The sequence below is a fragment of the Hyperolius riggenbachi genome, chromosome 2 (assembly GCF_040937935.1).
Source record: "Hyperolius riggenbachi isolate aHypRig1 chromosome 2, aHypRig1.pri, whole genome shotgun sequence".
Lineage (NCBI taxonomy): Eukaryota > Metazoa > Chordata > Amphibia > Anura > Hyperoliidae > Hyperolius > Hyperolius riggenbachi.
The window spans coordinates 323,855,074-323,872,987 of NC_090647.1; the positions used below are offsets into that span (position 1 = coordinate 323,855,074).

The following is a 17,914-nucleotide window of genomic DNA, read 5'->3' on the forward strand; positions in this document are numbered from 1 at the left end:
CCCCTCAAAAAGCATGCAGATCAGGTGCTCTGACTGAAGTCAAACTGGATTAGCTGCATGCTTGTTTCAGGTGTATAGCCCAATCTACACAATACGATTCTTTATACGATTAGATTACGATTCTATTTACAATCCAATTAAATCCAACATGTCCGATCGGGATTCGATTCAATTCAATTTGCCATTGCAAAACAATGGCAAATCGAATTGATTCGAATCGAATCCCGATCGGACATGTTGGATTTAATTGGATCGTAAATAGAATCGTAATCGAATCGTATTAAGAATCGTATCGTGTAGATGGGGCTTATGGTTCAACCACTGCTGTAGCCAAATAGATCAGCAGGGCTGACAAGAAACTGGTATTGGTTAAAAAGGAAACATCCATCTCCCTCTCAGTTTAGGTTCCCTTTAAATGACTAGAGATGGTGTTAATTGATTAATGGGAGTAGATTAGTGAGGTGAAAAGGCGCAAGTGTGTACAAATCATGACTTAGGACTAATGCTGCATACACACTTGAGATAAAAGAAGTCTTTGGAAAAGGCAAGATCACAGACCAATTTTACCCCCTTCCATGTAGTATGAGAGCCATACTCTACACAGTCTATTCTATGGAGCTGCACTCCCCATCAGATAAAATCTTTGCAAGATGCTGCACACAAAGATGCCCGTACACATTCAAAAGATCATTATCTGCAAAAGATCTCTTCCTGCAATAGATCCATTCCTGCAAAATGCATTCATAGTCTATGAGTTCTGCAGATCATCATACACACCTTGTTTAACAGGCAATCATCTGCAGATCAGATCCACCAGGATGGATTTTCAGATCTGCAGATGATTGCCAGATATGCAGATGAAGTCTGTTAAACAAGGTGTGTATGAGGATCTGCAGATCTCATAGACTATGAATGCATTTTGCAGGAATGGATCTATTGCAGGAAGAGATCTTTTGCAGATACTGATCTGTTGCATGTGTACAGCATCTTTGTGTGCAGCATCTTGCAAAGATTTTATCTGATGGGGAGTGCAGCTCCATAGAATAGACTGTGTAGAGTATGGCTCTCATACTACATGGAATGGGGTAAAATTGGTCTGTGATCTTGCCTTTTCCAAAGACTTTTATCTCAAGTGTGTATGTAGCATAAGTCTCATGCCACACACATAACAATAAAGGCCGTTTCAGAGCAAAAAAAAAAATGTATCTTGAAGGCAGACATGGCACAATTATAATATGGCAACACATAACATTTTCACACCTTTTCTTTAATTCATGGGATTTGGACACAGGATCATTTTAGCCACACACAAACACACTCTGAATGCATAATATATACAGTTGTCTCTCCTTCACACACCATAGCAACTGAAACACAGTGCAAGGCTGTGGGGGTCTGTCAGGATTACATTTAGCATTGCTTTTTAATAGCAGGGTTTTTGGTCTTAAAGAGAACCAGAGACAAAGCACCCTCCTGTATTTCAATACATTTATCAGTGGGAACATGACAGTAAACACCTACCCACCTTTTAAAGAGAACCCGAGGCGGGGTACTTCCATCGCAATCCATATACAGAGGCTGGGTCTGTCTATAGAGCCCAGCCTCTGTTGCTAGTTAGTTCCCTCCAAAGCCCCCCCTGCGCGCTGTCAGACCCCATAAAACACAGCCGCGCTATGCGGCTGTGTTTACCTCACTACTGTCAGTCTTGGCTGCTCCCCCGTCTCCTGAATCGCTCCGGTCCCCGCCCATGTCCCTTCCCTCGCCACTGATTGGAGGGAAGGGACGTGGGCGGGGACCGGAGCGATTCAGGAGGCGGGGGAGCGGCGAGACTGACAGCAGTGAGCTAAACACAGCCGGCTGCGACACGCTGCGTGTCGCCAGCGCGGCTGTGTTTTATGGGGTCTGACAGCGCGCAGGGGGGGCTTTGAAGGAAACTAACTAGCAACAGAAGCTGGGCTCTATAGACAGACCCAGCCTCTGTATATGGATTGCGATGGAAGAACCCCGCCTCGAGTTCTCTTTAAGGGGCCCATACACTCAGCCGATTATCGGCCAATCAATAGACGAAATTGATCTATCGCAAATCGGTTGACCAATCGATCGATTTGCGGCCGATTTCGATCGATCTGACATGATGGAAAATCTAGGTGGATCTGTTGAGATGGCTTATCATTTTGCATTGAACCTAATGGAAATCTGATGGCAAACAAATGCCATCAGATCGATTTTTCAATAGATTTCATACTGAAATCTATTGGAAATCTGTTCCTAGTAAAAAATGTTCCTAAACACATCAGATAGATCAGAGATCTGATGATCTATCTGCTGCTAATCTAACGATTGTATGGCCACCTTTAGTTTCATTCTGCTCTGCTTAATCTGTCTGTTATCAGCTGTGATAAGAATCCCCGACTGAGCATTCAGTCTAGGTTTGACCTGGAATCATTATAGCTGAGTCAGTCTTCTGTGGAGTCTTTTCAAGCCCAAGCCTGCCCCCTCCTGGTTCAGCTTTCTTGCTTTGCATACTCAGAGCTGATGACATGGGAGGGGCTGCTCCTGCAGAAAGAAGCTCTGAAAGAGACAAGTGTGGCTGTGTGATCTGTGTGCACTGTGCAGCCAGTCATTATCTACTGTATGCAGTTTCATTTCTATGAGAGACACTTCCTACAGGCAGCCACACAGCATGCCAGAATAATAAAGTTGAAAGCACACAGATGAAAGCCTGCAGCAGCAGCCCTGCTTGACTATAGTTTCATAGAGGCTAGACAGCACATCCAGAACAGCTCATAACCTGGAAGCAGAAGGGATATGAGCCGGCGGCCATATTGGATTTTTCCTGGAGCAATAATGGTTAAAGAAAAAAAACACTCAAAAAGACCCACCAGAGTGGCAAAATTATCAGGCAGAGCATTTATTCTTTACAAGCTATCGACTGATATGTTTATTTTGTGTGAATCGTTCACCTCTGGTTCCCTTTAAGCATTCTCACATTCCAGTGCCCCCGTTCTGGGCAGTCGAAGATTTCGGCTGACTAGAACATCGAATATGGACGGGGAGGAAATGGCAGTTATACTCCCAAGGAACGCCCCCTAGAACTGCTGTACTTTTAAGACCTGTAAAAAAAAAAACCACCACAGAATAACCCACTAATTCAGAGTTCCCTTTGCAGTCTTTTCCGGCCCGTCAGCTCTTCAGTTCCGTCACTATGTCTTCTTGTATCTGCCGGCATTTTAATCGCCATGGCGATGACTCAGAAGTACATCAGGGTCGGCAGTGAAAATGCCGGCAATGCGAGAGGACACGGTTGCGGAATGGTAGAGCTGACAGGGTGGAAGAGACAAGGGAGGGAACCTAGAGTAGGTGAGTTATGCTGTGGTAAGTTTTCTTTTTACAGGTCTTAAAAGTACGGGACATTATACCTTCCAAGTGGTTCTGGGTCACCATGAGCTGTCTGGGTATTTCTTAGTACTGGTCCAAGCACTATTCCATAGAGCCATATCAATCCATACCATGCACTGATAAGGACCAGAAAGTCAGAAACAGGCTATGTGTATGTTGGATTGGTGTGGCTCTGTAAAATGTTTTAGCTACAGGCTCACTATACAGCAGGGGTTCTGCATATGCAGCCTTGCATTCAAGGGCATAAAGAGATGATTTGCATGTCTGGGAGTGATGCATCATGGGAAACCACAGCTGCTTATTTTACATCTGAGTTATCACAAATACCTTGTGTTTTAGGAAGGCAAAATTACATTTACCACCCTGGGAGTGACACTCGCCGTGCATTAGTGCACACCTTGATACTCACTGATCATTAATTAAAGGGCATAAAACTCTGGCATGGCAGAGAAAGACTCCTAAAGCCTTGTACGGTGTTCTTGGCTCAGGGCCGTCTCTAAAGGCTCGTACACACACACGTCAGATTTTTCTAAACGACTGGTCGTTTGAATGTCCGGTTGTTTGGATGTCAAATCGGGCGTGTATACAGTCGGTCGTTCAGCTGATAAAACTGGATTTCAACTGTTGAAATCCAGTCTGATCAGCTGAACATCCGACCATACACATGCCCAATTTGACGTCCAAAACGACTGGACGTTCAAACGTCCAAACGACCAGTCATTTCGAAAAATCTGACGTGTGTATGTACCTTGAGAATCCAGCATGTGTACAAGGTCCCTAATCCTCCCTAATGCACCTCTGAAAGACCCAGAATGCCGGATTATCTTGGCTGAGCCCATTTTTCTCCTCCTTATCCACGCCATGTATGCATGCAGGTATGTGTGTATCAGTGTCTGTGCAATTAAGTTTTCTAATTTTGGATGGTATGGAAATAGGTGCTTTATACCAAATAGGTTCTGTTTTTTTCTTTTCTCAATACTACCCTTTAATAAGAATTAAAGGGGAGCATTTACAATACTTCTTTGCATGCATCATATCTGCTGCTGCAAAAAAAAAAAAAAAAAAAAAATGACCCGCCCATTATTGCTCAAGCTCACCTTGACAGAGAAGATGTTGGCAGTGTGCCCTGTATGCATAGACAGGAGTTTCTTATGATGAAATGGGTCCCAGAGCATCATATGCTGGTCATCTGAGCCAGAAGCCAGCAAGCTGTAAAAAACATATTGTTTGATTAAAATAAAATAAAAGAATTAAATATTGTCAAGTACTTTAAAGAGAAACTGTTAAACCGTCTTAAAATTGAAAACACATACATATAAGAAGTACATTTCTTCCAGGGTAAAATGAGCCATAAATGACTTTTCTCCTATGTTGCTGTCACTTACAGTTGGTAGTAGAAATCAGCCATTACCGACAGGTTTTGGACTAGTCCATCTCTTCATGGGATATTCTCGGAATAGCCTTTATTCTTTATAAAGACACTCCCTGAAAAAGATTTATACAATGATGCTAGCCAGCCTCCCTGCTCGCTGCACACTTTTTTGGCAGTTGGACGGAGTAACTGCCATTCATTAAGTGCTTTTGAAAATAAAGAAAACTGAGAACCCCCCATAAGAAGATGGGCTAGTCCAAAATCTGTTGGTAATGTCAGATTTCTACTACTTGCTGTAAGTGACAGCAACATAGGAGAAAAGTGATTCATGGCTCATTTTACTCTGGAAGAAATGTACTTCTTATTTTTATATAGGTTTACATGTATTTTAAATTTTAATATTTTTGCGACACAGGTCCTTTAAGTACGCTTCCTTTTACTGGACATGCATAGGCCAAGAACTTGCACATGGCCAGTTCTGTTTCGTTTGTGCACGGACACTTCTTTTAGCATAGTTTACTGATGGGCTAGTGGAATTAAACGCTTGGGGAACAGGAGGGACCTTGAAAACAACAAGCACCATGAAAGTCAGGAACAGGTAATCTAGCCCACCAATTGTCTAGTGACAGTTGGCCCCTGGTTGATCTTCATTAGTAGACAAGTAGGGGAATAGTTGGCACTGCAGCATAAGATAGCTGGTGTCATCTGGGGTAGGCAGTGTAAGCACACCTCGCTCACTAGAATGTAGATTGCGTGCTCTGGTCCTGGAGCAGATGCATTTTACAACAAAAGAGGAGAGGGATCGGCACTGCAGAGATACATTTATTGTCCAAAAGTGAGGCTCAGTAGCCTTGGTACAGCATTGGTACGTTGTTTATTGTATAGCAGCCGCATACCTGTCACTTTATGTACTGAGCCTCACTTTTGGACAATAAATGTATCTCTGCAGTGCCGATCCCTCTCCTCTTTTGTTGTTAAATTGATCCTCATTAGTGCATGGCATGAATTAATATACTGTAGCTCTCTGGGGTAGAACTTGAAACGCTAGTTACATACCCCATAGAGTCATATTAATCCATGCCATGCATTGATGAGGACCAATCATTCCAAAACAGTCTGTATGCATGTTGGATTAGTATGGCTCTGTGCAAATTAAAAGCTGACACATCACTGCATTCCAGCGGATCTATAGGTATGTTTAGCGATTAGGGACAACAGAGGCACAATTTGCATATTCAGCAGTGATGCACTGTGGGACAACTCAAATGCTCACTCCAACCTGAATAATTGCAAATACCTTGTTTTAAAAAGGCAAATTTCTGTTTTATATAGTATTTTAGTAAGAGAGCATTTTAGCCCCTTACACACTCCCAGGAGTTATGGTTCATCATGAGCTTACTGGGCAATCTGTAACAAAAAGGTACTGTGACAGCACACATCCAAATAAAAGCCAATACCTTATTAGAACAAAGCATTATGCCAGCATGCAAAACCCACAGCGGGAGAGAGGTGTCAAAAGCATATACAGAGGTTGACAGCCATTTCACAACTATGTGATGCTTCATCAGGACCCATGGAAGCACCGCATCAGTGGGAAGCGACTGTCAACCTCTGTACCTCCTTTTGACACCTCCCTCCCACTGTGGGTTTTTCATGGGTTTTAACTATGTTCTAATAAAGTATTGGCTTTTATTGGGATGTGCGTTGCCACAGTAGCTTTTTGAGGATACGCATAAACCGCTATTGCATTGGTGGACAGCACTCTAGACAGCTTGTGCCATTGTCCTGTCCCCGGTTAACGAACGAGATAGGTACTGTAGGTTCGTTCTTAACCTGAATCTGTTCTTAAGTCGGAACATTGTGCCATCTCTGTCCCCTGTACCGCCTCTGTGCCCCCTCTGTGTCACCTCAGGTACCTCCTCTGTGTCACCTATGCCCTCTGTACCTACTTATACAAGTTTAAAACCCATTTTTTTCTTTGAATTTTTTCAAAAATCGATTTTCTCAAGAACTACAAGTCCAATCTGAGAATTTTGTTTGACTTGTTCCCACGGAAACACAGAATCTATGCTGTTTGTATCGGCGGGTCGTTCGTAAGTCGGGGACTTCCTGTATGTATCTAATATACTGGGAGTGCAGAATTATTAGGCAAGTTGTATTTTTGAGGAATAATTTTATTATTGAACAACCACCATGTTCTCAATGAACCCAAAAAAACTCATTAATATAAAAGCTGAATATTTTTGAAAGTAGTTTTTAGTTTGTTTTTAGTTTTAGCTATTTTAGGGGGATATCTGTGTGTGCAGGTGATTATTACTGTGCATAATTATTAGGCACTTTAACAAAAAAAAAATATATACCCATTTCAATTATTTCTTTTTACCAGTGAAACCAATATAACATCTCAACATTCACAAATATACATTTCTGACATTCAAAAACAAAACAAAAACAAATCAGTGACCAATATAGCCACCTTTCTTTGCAAGGACACTCAAAAGCCTGCCATCCATGGATTCTGTCAGTGTTTTGATCTGTTCACCATCAACATTGCGTGCAGCAGCAACCACAGCCTCCCAGACACTGTTCAGAGAGGTGTACTGTTTTCCCTCCTTGTAAATCTCACATTTTATGATGGACCACAGGTTCTCAATGGGGTTCAGATCAGGTGAACAAGAAGACCATGTCATTAGTTTTTCTTCTTTTATACCCTTTCTTGCCAGCCACGCTGTGGAGTACTTGGATGCGTGTGATGGAGCATTGTCCTGCATGAAAATCATGTTTTTCTTGAAGGATGCAGAATTCTTCCTGTACCACTGCTTGAAGAAGGTGTCTTCCAGAAACTGGCAGTAGGACTGGAAGTTGAGCTTGACTCCATCCTCAACCCGAAAAGGCCCCACAAGCTCATCTTTGATGATACCAGCCCAAACCAGTACTCCACCTCCACCTTGCTGGCGTCTGAGTCGGACTGGAGCTCTCTGCCCTTTACCAATCCAGCCACGGGCCCATCCATCTGGCCCATCAAGACTCACTCTCATTTCATCAGTCCATAAAACCTTAGAAAAATCAGTCTTGAGATATTTCTTGGCCCAGTCTTGACGTTTCAGCTTGTGTGTCTTGTTCAGTGGTGGTCGTCTTTCAGCCTTTCTTACCTTGGCCATGTCTCTGAGTATTGCACACCTTGTGCTTTTGGGCACTCCAGTGATGTTGCAGCTCTGAAATATGACCAAACTGGTGGCAAGTGGCATCTTGGCAGCTGCACGCTTGACTTGTCTCAGTTCATGGGCAGTTATTTTGCGTTTTGGTTTTTCCACACGCTTCTTGCGACCCTGTTGACTATTTTGAATGAAATGCTTGATTGTTCGATGATCACGCTTCAGAAGCTTTGCAATTTTAATAGTGCTCCATCCCTCTGCAAGATATCTCACTGATTTTTACTTTTCTGAGCCTGTCAAGTCCTTCTTTTGACCCATTTTGCCAAAGGAAAGGAAGTTGCCTAATAATTATGCACACCTGATATAGGGTGTTGATGTCATTAGACCACACCCCTTCTCATTACAGAGATGCACATCACCTAATATGCTTAATTGGTAGTAGGCTTTCGAGCCTATACAGCTTGGAGTAAGACAACATGCATAAAGAGGATGATGTGGTCAAAATACTCATTTGCCTAATAATTCTGCACTCCCTGTATTATTGTTTTCTATTGTCTTGTGGTGTATTAAAAGTTATAGGTGAGGACTTCCTATTATTGAATCCAGGTTTGCTTTGAAGTTAATATATCCTGAAGTCACATATCGATCTTTAAAGCCTCCTGTGGAACAAGTAAATACGCTATCTGACTACCAATCTGTATATATGGTACGTTTCAGGTGTCAGGCAGTAAAGCTAAACAGGTTAAACTAGCAAGCTGACTGGTAGTCAAAAAGGTTAGATAATAGGCTTCTTCTTAGAAGGATATGAGGACAAGTGTTTTGCTTCAGCTTAAGCTTCCTAAATGACAAAGCAGTTTCTATTATGAGCAGCCAAACAGTAGGACAATGTCTAAAACCTTACAGAAAAGCCAACTCACAAGTTACTCATCTAAAAATAGCAAACTACGCACTGCATGTTAGAAATTTGATACAGAGTTCTACTGAGGAATGAGGAAATACAGCACACAGTTGATGTCCTGACCAGAGAGACAGAGATAGTAAGCAGATAGTACAAATGACCAGTCTGAGTACAGAGACAAGTAAGCTATACTCACTCCCCCTTCTCGTTCCATTCCAGGCAGTTAACACATCCAGTATGACCCTGTATAAGAAAAAAAAAAAAAGTGACAGGCTCTTGAATTGTAATGATTGAACATACAATGGAACGGCAAGAAGAGAAGAAGGAAAAAAAAAGGACAAAGGTATTTGGGCTTTATTAGTTTCAGGGGCGCCTCTAGCCATTTTGTCACTCCAGGCGAGAAAACCTGTGGCACAAGGAGGCATAATGGGGGACAGAAAAAAGCACAAAGGGGGGCAGAAGGAAGCACAGGGAGACAGAAGACGGCAGAGGGGGACAGAAGTATGCACAAAGGGGGACAGAAGACAGCAGAGGGGGATGTAAGGAGGCAGAGGGGGACAGAAAGAGAAACAGGGGGACAGAAAGAGAAACAGGGAGACAGAAGAAGGCACAAAGAGGCACAGAAGTAGGCACAGGGGGCAGAGAAAGGCGCAAGGGGACAGAGGTGGCACATGGGAATGGAAGAGGCACATGGAGACAGAAGGAGGCACAAAGGGAGACAGAAATAGGCAGAGGAGGACAGAAATAGGCACAGGAGGACAGAAGGAGGCAGAGTGGGACTGAAGGAGGAAACGGGGGAAAAGGTAGCACCGGGGGACAAATAAAGGCAAAGGGGACAGAAGGAGGCACAAAGGGGCACAGAAGGAGGCAGATGTGGCACAGGGGGACTGAAGGAGGCATATGGAGACAGAAGAGGACACAAAGGGAGACAGATGGACAAATGGGGTCAGACATGGCACAAGGGACTAAAGAAGGTACGAGGAGACTGAAGGAGGGACACAAGGGACAGAAGGAGGCACAAAAGGGGAAAGAAAGAGGCACAAAGAAGAAAGAAGCACAGAGGTGGCAGCTGTCTGCAACTTACACTAAGTAGATGCAGGAGAAGCAAGTAATAGAACACGCACAGGGCGGGGCTTAATTTGGGGATGGGGCTTAATCCAGCAATATGGCACCCCCCAGGACCAATGGCATTCCAGGCAATGGCCTGCACTGCTTATGCCTAGAGGCACCCCTGGTTAGTTTTGTCAGCTATACATTATTTACTTTCTTTGGTGTGATGGGAGCAGATTTTATAATACATTTCTGAATGATTATGGTAAGCTAGCAAACAGGGATAGAATATGAAAAATAAATTAAGTTCTGCCTATCTTCATGCAGTATGCATAGGATGAACTTTTCAGGAAGATTACCTGTAGCTCTGCCTCTAGTCCTAGACGACGTATGAAAGGGTCTGTCACATGATGACGTCTCTGAAAGCTTCTAGCTTTTCTTTCCTAAGGTAAAAACAATAAATGTGCATCGTACTTTGTCTAGATGATACTTTATCAAGGAAAGACAAGAAACTTGTAAAGAAAACATAGCATAAAAAAATATTCAATCAATGACTATCCATTCATAACTGTATGAATCCCAGTTTAATGTAGAGGTGTTTTGATCAAAAGTGTGAATTGACAAAAAACAGGGGAGAGCAGTTGTTTGTCACAGACTCACAGCCAGCCAGTGTGCTTTTGTGTTGAGCTGCAGCAAGTCATGTGAGAACATTGAATGAAGTGGAGTAAATTGTCGGATGCTGTGCGATCATTCCAAATCAGGCCGGGGGGTGCATCCTCACAAGCTTGCCTCAAGCAGCAAAAAGTCTAGAACCGGCCCTGCTAAAGTAAAATGCACTTTAAATGAAAGATTTCCTGTGAAGTCGTCACTTATAGTGGGCATTGTTAGTCTGACAGCTCTGAGCCTTTCCACTAGTTTTGGACTAGTTCATCTATCCTTATGTGGGAGGCTCAGGCCCCTTTTACACTTGCACTGAAAACCTGCATTGCATTACCCAGTTTTACCACAGGGTAGGGCAACGGCAATGTAGGGCAATGAGGCATAGCAAAATGAGTCGCGTTCTGCTGGAAGTGCGCGATCCGCTGCAACAGTGCGTTACCGCAGGACTTCCTTGGTAGCGGAAGTAATGCAATGCAATTGGCTACGCATACCTTTTAAAAAAGTTGGCAGTGGCGTTGCAGCGCACAACAATGGAATACAGGAAAGGGATCCCCAGGAATCCCAGTACTGAGGTTCTTGTTATTGAGGGTCGGGGTCCAACAGCAAAGCAGCCCCAGTCTCAACCAACACCGCTAAGGATAGGGAGCTCAGACCTGAACAACTCTGTGCGCAGCCTGGGAGTACTGATTGATGGGAAATTAAGCTTCAGGAATCAAATCTCAGCTGTTGTGAAACATTCCTTCTTTCACCTAAGGAATATTGCAAGGATTAAACACCTCATTCCTTCAGAGGATCTTCCAGCCCTAGTTCATGCCTTCATCACATCAAGGTAGGACTACTGCAATGTCCTCTACACAGGCCTTCATAAGAAAGATCTACGCCGCCTGCAATTAGTACAGAATGCCGCCGCAAGGCTGTTAACGAGCCAACCCCGCCATTGCCACATAACACCAACCCTGTGCTCACTCCACTGGCTACCAATAAAATAGAGAATTTTATTTTGGCTTACTGACATTCAAATCCTTGCACAATCTGGGCCCTGGATACCTGATGGACTTGTTGCAACTGCATCACACCCCCCACAATCTTAGATCAAAAGGAGGTAACACCTTGGTCATCCCCAGAGTCCACCTCACAACCTTTGGAGACAGAGCCTTTTGTCATGCTGCCCCTACACTTTGGAACTCCCTGCCACACCCAATCAGGACAGCTCCATCCCTGGAAGCATTTAAGTCTAAACTAAAAACCCATCTCTTCAGTCTGGCATTCATGAACTCCTGACTATCTCCTCTGTAATACAGCCCAGCCTGCAACCCTGTATTGATCTGAGGCACAACTATGCACTGAGTCCTATGGGAGAAAAGCGCTTTACAAATGTTATTGTATTGTACTTCTTGTGCAGTATCCCCCATGAAGGCTATCATGCTATACATAATCTTTTGCAGCAGAGAGGAAGTTCTGAGTTTAGATTCAATTTAAAGAGAATCTGAAGCCAGATTAAAAAAAGGCTTTTTACCTTATATCCATGTGAGGCATGTTTGCCCCTGCTAAAACACTGCGATCCCGCGGCATAACGAGGGGTCTTTACCCCCAAAACCCCTCCATGGTGCCCAGGGAGCGTTTCCGTGTGAGGCAGGGCTAATGGCCGCAGCCCTGCCTCACGCGCCTGTCAGCGTGTATCGCCGCCTCTCCCCCGCCCCTCTCATTCTTCCTTCGCTCAGAGGGGCGGGGTAAGAGGCGGAGATACGTGCTGACAGACACGTGTGAGGCAGGGCTGCGGCCATTAGCCCTGCCTCACACGGAAGCACACGGGTAGCAAAATCCACAACCGAGAAAGTCGTGGATTTTGCAGAGGGAATTTGGGGGGTAAAGACCCCTCGTTATGCCGTGGGATAGCGGCGTTTTAGCTGGGGTAAACATGCCTCACATGGATATAAGGTAAAAAGCCATTTTTAATCTGGCTTCAGATTCTCTTTAACAAGTCCTGTTTCATGTGAAATGTAACCCTCTGTGGTCACTTTTAGGATGACTAAATAAATGAGATTGCAAGCACTCAGACTGGCAAGTGGTCACTTAAGGCCTGTACAGACCTATAGCTTAGGTTGCAAAAAATAGACAGGCACCTCTTCAGTCCCTACTGAACTCTGCTGTGCGCCTCTTCCACCTCTCCCACTCCTCTGACACAGCCCCTCTCTGCCAATCTCTCTACTGGTTACCTATTAACCAAATGATAAGGAGGAGCTGTCAGCCATACTATCTCAGAAAAAACAACAACACATATATAAGTAGATAAATAATTGCTCTACTTAAAGTGGGTCTGAGATCAACTTTTACTCATTGCATAATTGTGTTCCTTTCATATAGTTTATAGGGCATTCCTAAAGCCAAATCCTTTTTTTGTTTGTTTTAATGCTCTAATTCCCTAAAAACTAAAAAAAAGCCTCGCCCACAGCTTCTTCAGAGAGCCTTGGCACTCTCAGTCTTAGTAGCAAGGGCTTATGGGAGCTCAGTCTCGGCAGGAGGAGGTTACTAGCCAGAGATTTCAGAGGCAGAGGGGAGGAGGAGAGGGGAGTGAAGTTTTCGCAGGCTGAGGGCTGGAGATACAGATCAGCTTGCCTGTGTGTAATGTGACAAACAAAACATGGCTGCTCTCATTGTATCACAAGAATAAATAATCATAAACTGTTGAAGCTATTTGTAGCTAGATTTACTGTGCTAAACTTTAGATAAGATATATAGACAAGTTACTTGTTATAGTGAGTATTTAATCTCGGATCCGCTTTAAGGCCTGCTTAAATTAGATGAAGGTGGGGCAAGCCTGATGAGGATGAGAGAGGGAGTTCAATACAGTGGCGTAGCTAAGTAGCTGTGGGCCCCGATGCACGTTTTACAATGGGGCCCCCCAAGCACTCTAAACATAATTGATACGTCGCTCCAAAACCTGCCAATGGCAACTACAGTGTTAGAGGTGCAAGAAGAGGATGTGAAACAGTTTGTTAATGATTACCACTATTCAAAGTATCTATAGAAGTGATTATGAGCACATGACCAATAGAGAACTAATAATGTAGTTGAGGGAGGGCCCTTTGGGGCCCCTCTGGCCCAAGAGTCCCAACCCTTCCCACACACCTATAATGTGCACAGCATAACTGCTACTCATAGGGGAGGTAATGAACAGACTGCAGGCCACCTGTGATCTATTGCAGCAGGATGTTTATTTTTATATTGTAAATATAAACATGATTTTCCAATACAATTTTTTCTTCTACTGATAGTTCACATCTTGCTATAAAACTGAACCAAGGTGCGAACTCCTCACTGGATCAGTGATGCCATGTTCACAATGGCCATTGCACTGCTTTCCCTGTGACAGCAGAATACACGTTATCCTTGCGTTGTGTCATGTACAGTAAAGCTTACTTTTGCTGTCAATATGCACATTTAGCGGTAGTGCATTACAATGCCGTAATCCATTACACCACAACGCTCATGCCACACTGTGACCATTGCATAAGTGGTACCTTGCTTTGTGGTAAGCCATGTTAGAAAGAAGCCATTACACTGCAATGCACCACTGTGAATGTGTCCTGCATTTTAGGAGACTTTTTGCTCAACACTAGTGCTCTGTCCAGCAGAGAAAGACTGGTAAGTGTGGCCATTTATCCAACCACAAAGGGTCTATATACACGTCAGACACTGCTCCTATAAAGTAAAACTCCCCCAAAAAAAGAACTAAACACTTCCACTGTTGGAGCGTGTGTACAAGTCTTCTGAATAACTTTGTTGTTTTTGACTGCAAACATGTTGTGAAGTTTGTCATTTAGCTTGCACACATGGGGCTTGATTCACTAAACCGTGATAACTCAAATATCACACCTTATGAAAAGATATCACGCCTTATCAAAGATATCACACCTTATCAAAGTTAACACGCTTTATCAGAGTAGCATAGCAAGTGCTACGAACTTATGCCTGCTAATTGGCAATGGCACTCGTCCTGCCCTGAGCTCCTGCGGGTTCGTAGCACTCGCTATGCTACTCTGATAAGGCGTGTTATCTTTTCATAAGGTGTGATATTTGAGTTATCACGGTTTAGCGAATCAAGCCCATGGTATTTAAGAGAGTTGGTTGTTTGGTTGGTTGGTGTGTGTGCAGGTGCTTGTCAGGTAATGAACTTGTTGCATGTTAGAGCAAATGGGTCTATTACAAAAGTATTATAGAAGTAACTTTCCTCCAGTGAAAAAGACTGTAAAATACCTCCAACTCGGCACAGGATGGAGGGAAGAGAGCCATGTGGTATTACTACAGTGAGAGGGGGGAGAGATGTTAGTCAGTGAGCCCTACACTCAGTGGGGGAGCTATATCCTTCACATACAACAACCCCCCTCCCCCTGTGAGTAAATACAGTTCCATGGAAATAGATACAGTAAAGGGGCCCATACACACACGATTTCCCGCCGATATACAGCAGATTTGATCACTGTGATCGAATCTGCTGTAAAATCCTTGCGCAAACGCTGACCGAACGATCGATTTCCGTCCAAAATCAATCGTTTCCGGCGATCTGTCCATGCGGAAGATTTCCCTCGATCCCCGGCAGGTCGGGAGTGCGTTGATAGTGGCATTCGAATGTCCAAGGCTAGCGGCAATACATTACCTGTTCCGCCGGCGTGTGTCCCCGCTGTCCCTTCTCCGCGCTGGGCTCCGGCTGGCTTTACTTACTTCCTGTCCTGACAGGAAGTTTAAACAGTAGAGCGCCCTCTGTTTAACCTTCCCCCGACAGGAAGTAAAGTGAAGCTGGAGCCCAGTGCGGAGAAGAGGCAGCGGGGACCGGGGGACTCGCGACGGCCAGATCAGGCGGCAGCGACAGCTCCACAGATTGTGAATCGGTTTCATAGTGAAATCGATTCAAAATCTGTTTGTAGTGTAGGCAGCCAATAGATCCCTCTTTGATCAGATTCGATCACAGAGGGATCTATCTGCTGGTCGATCTGGTGGCAATCGACCAGTGTATGGCAGCCTTTAGTTTACTGAAGTTGTTTATCAACTCAAGGTAGGATTGCGTGTAAATTTCGCTCATAAAAAAACAAAAAAAAAAAACAAAAAAAAAAAACACAACAACCCTACATGTACTTTTAATCTTCAAAAGCCTTTTATCAGCCACCTCCTCCCCCCCCCCCCCCCCACCCAAATTGGTGGAGCTCCACCAATAACTTTCCCCTAGACTAACTTGGGGTCTCCTGTGGAGTCTCTGTTGAATTGCATGATAAAGCATCTTACACCCAGTTTGCCTCTATAACCTTGTTTTATTGTCCAGCGCTGCATAATATGTTGGCGCTTTATAAATACAACAAATAATAATCTCTATCAGCTGAAACAATTGCTCCCCCGCTTCATGCTGGTTATTCTGTTTGTATTGTATAGTATATAGACTGATTCTTGCATTTAAGGTGCATTTATACCTGGAAATGCTTTGTGTCTGATAAGGGATGTAATTTAGAAGGTACACAACTTTAATATATTTAAATAAGTACATTAATAATGGTAATGATAGTGGTAGCAATAATAATCATAATTGTGATTATTATTGTTGTTGTTATTATAATAATAATAATAGATAAGTAAGGTAAGCATATATATTTATTTATTTATAAAAACGCCAACATATTATGCAGCGTGTACACTATGTGTACCTTGATTTATCCACTCTTAAATGTAGAGTAGCATATATGTTCTGTATAAAGTTTTTCTAAATATACCCTTTGTTACAGTTCTTGTAATGCAGGTGGATTCAGGCAATCCTAAACATACAGTTCTACATATAGTTGAACCTGCACCTACGTTGAACAGGATTACACTTAAGGTGGGCCTGAACCCTTGCACAGGACAAGAGGAAAACATGGAGACATGCACCCTGTGTGTATTTATAGAGTTTAGCCTAACTAATCCCCCCTCATTTGTGTCTATCCCAAGTTGTAGTTCAATCTCTCCCCTGACTGTCATGGCAGGTAAGGCAGATAAGCTCATTTTAAAGCACAGCATGTTAACAATATGCCTGCTTCCATCAAGTAGACACACTGCAGATTTATTGCTGGTTCTGTATCAGCTGTAACAAAACGAAAAAAAAGGTTTTTTGAAAAGGGTATTATGCTGCTGCTTATCTTTTAGAACAGAGAGGAAGTTCTGAGTTCAGGTCCGTTCTGTTAAGCTACATCATATAGTGTATTCAGTATAGATTCTGATCAGGGCAGGGCATAGTATATGTTATATAGCATTTCCAATATATGAGTACCTTGCGGAGCGAGCGGCCAGCCATACACAAATGAGGAGAGCGGTCAGCCATCCACAATTTAGCCACGCGAGCGTCAGGTAATGATACAGAGTAATGTACAGCTTAGTCGTGATAGAGGCCACCTATTTGGGTGGTTGGAGGGAGTTTCTTCCTCACTTTTGCCATTTCAGGTGCTGTCACAGAACACCTCTGTGGAACAGGTATCTCAGGAGGTGCATTGTGATGGCAACCTCGTGGAGCAGATAGCTCAGGGGCCACAAGCAGTGGCTGGATAGTGTGCTGGTTAAGGGCTCTGCCTCGGACACAAAAGGCCTGGGTTCAATCTCGGGTGCACCTATTCAGTAAGGAGAACTTGAGGAAGGCTCTCTAACACTAACTGCCCACTGTGCGCCCCTAGTGGCTGCAGCTCAAGTGCTTTGAGTCCACTTTCACTTCTTTCTCATCAAGAAAACCAGGAGGTGGGAGTCCTGCAGATACAGATCATACATCTGGCCTCAGTTGGTGGAGGCAGTATAACAAAATATATATATTCTTACAATATTATGTGTTCAGATATAGTAAATATGTAATTGTACTTATCACACGGCAGTATTTTGTTGTTCAAATGTGAATGTTGCTTGTCGAAATAACAAGTCTCCACAGGAAATCAGCCAAGTGTGGGTTATGGGCTCTTCCTTCATGGTAAGGGCAGAGTGCCAGGTCAGTCAATGGGAAAGGTGTTGAGACCTCGGACAGGTAAAGCGGGAAGTTGAGGTGCACTAGTGTGGGTACTGTGGACTTATGGTGGGAAAATCACCGGCCGGGTCAGAGCGAGGGGCTGCCCTAAGCACAGTTTTGAAAAATAAAAAAAAACCTTTTCTTTGTGCACTGGGGACTGGTGTATGGGGTAAGAGCATATCTATAATAATAATTTCTAAGCTGTCACGTACGTACGTACGTCCGCTTCTCACTGTGATTAGATGCAGCCCAAATGGCACACGCTATGTCCAAAGAAACGGTGTGCGCACCCCTGCCCTGCACGCCACCAGCTCTTTTCTATATAATACACATTGTATGTCTGTTATTACAGGATAAACTGTATTAGTACC

The 17,914-nt window shown here is 43.7% G+C and overlaps 1 protein-coding gene across 1 annotated transcript in view; it reads right to left on the reverse strand.

Annotated features, from left to right (window-relative positions):
- Nucleotides 1-17,914, reverse strand: part of WDTC1 (WD and tetratricopeptide repeats 1) — a 70,085-nt gene that overhangs the window by 43,035 nt on the left and 9,136 nt on the right. The window contains exons 3-5 of the mRNA XM_068269251.1: nt 10,234-10,317; nt 9,021-9,067; nt 4,497-4,608 (exon numbers count right to left, since the gene is read on the reverse strand). Coding sequence (XP_068125352.1) covers nt 4,497-4,608; nt 9,021-9,067; nt 10,234-10,317 — 243 coding nt within the window. The remainder of the gene's footprint in view (nt 1-4,496; nt 4,609-9,020; nt 9,068-10,233; nt 10,318-17,914) is intronic.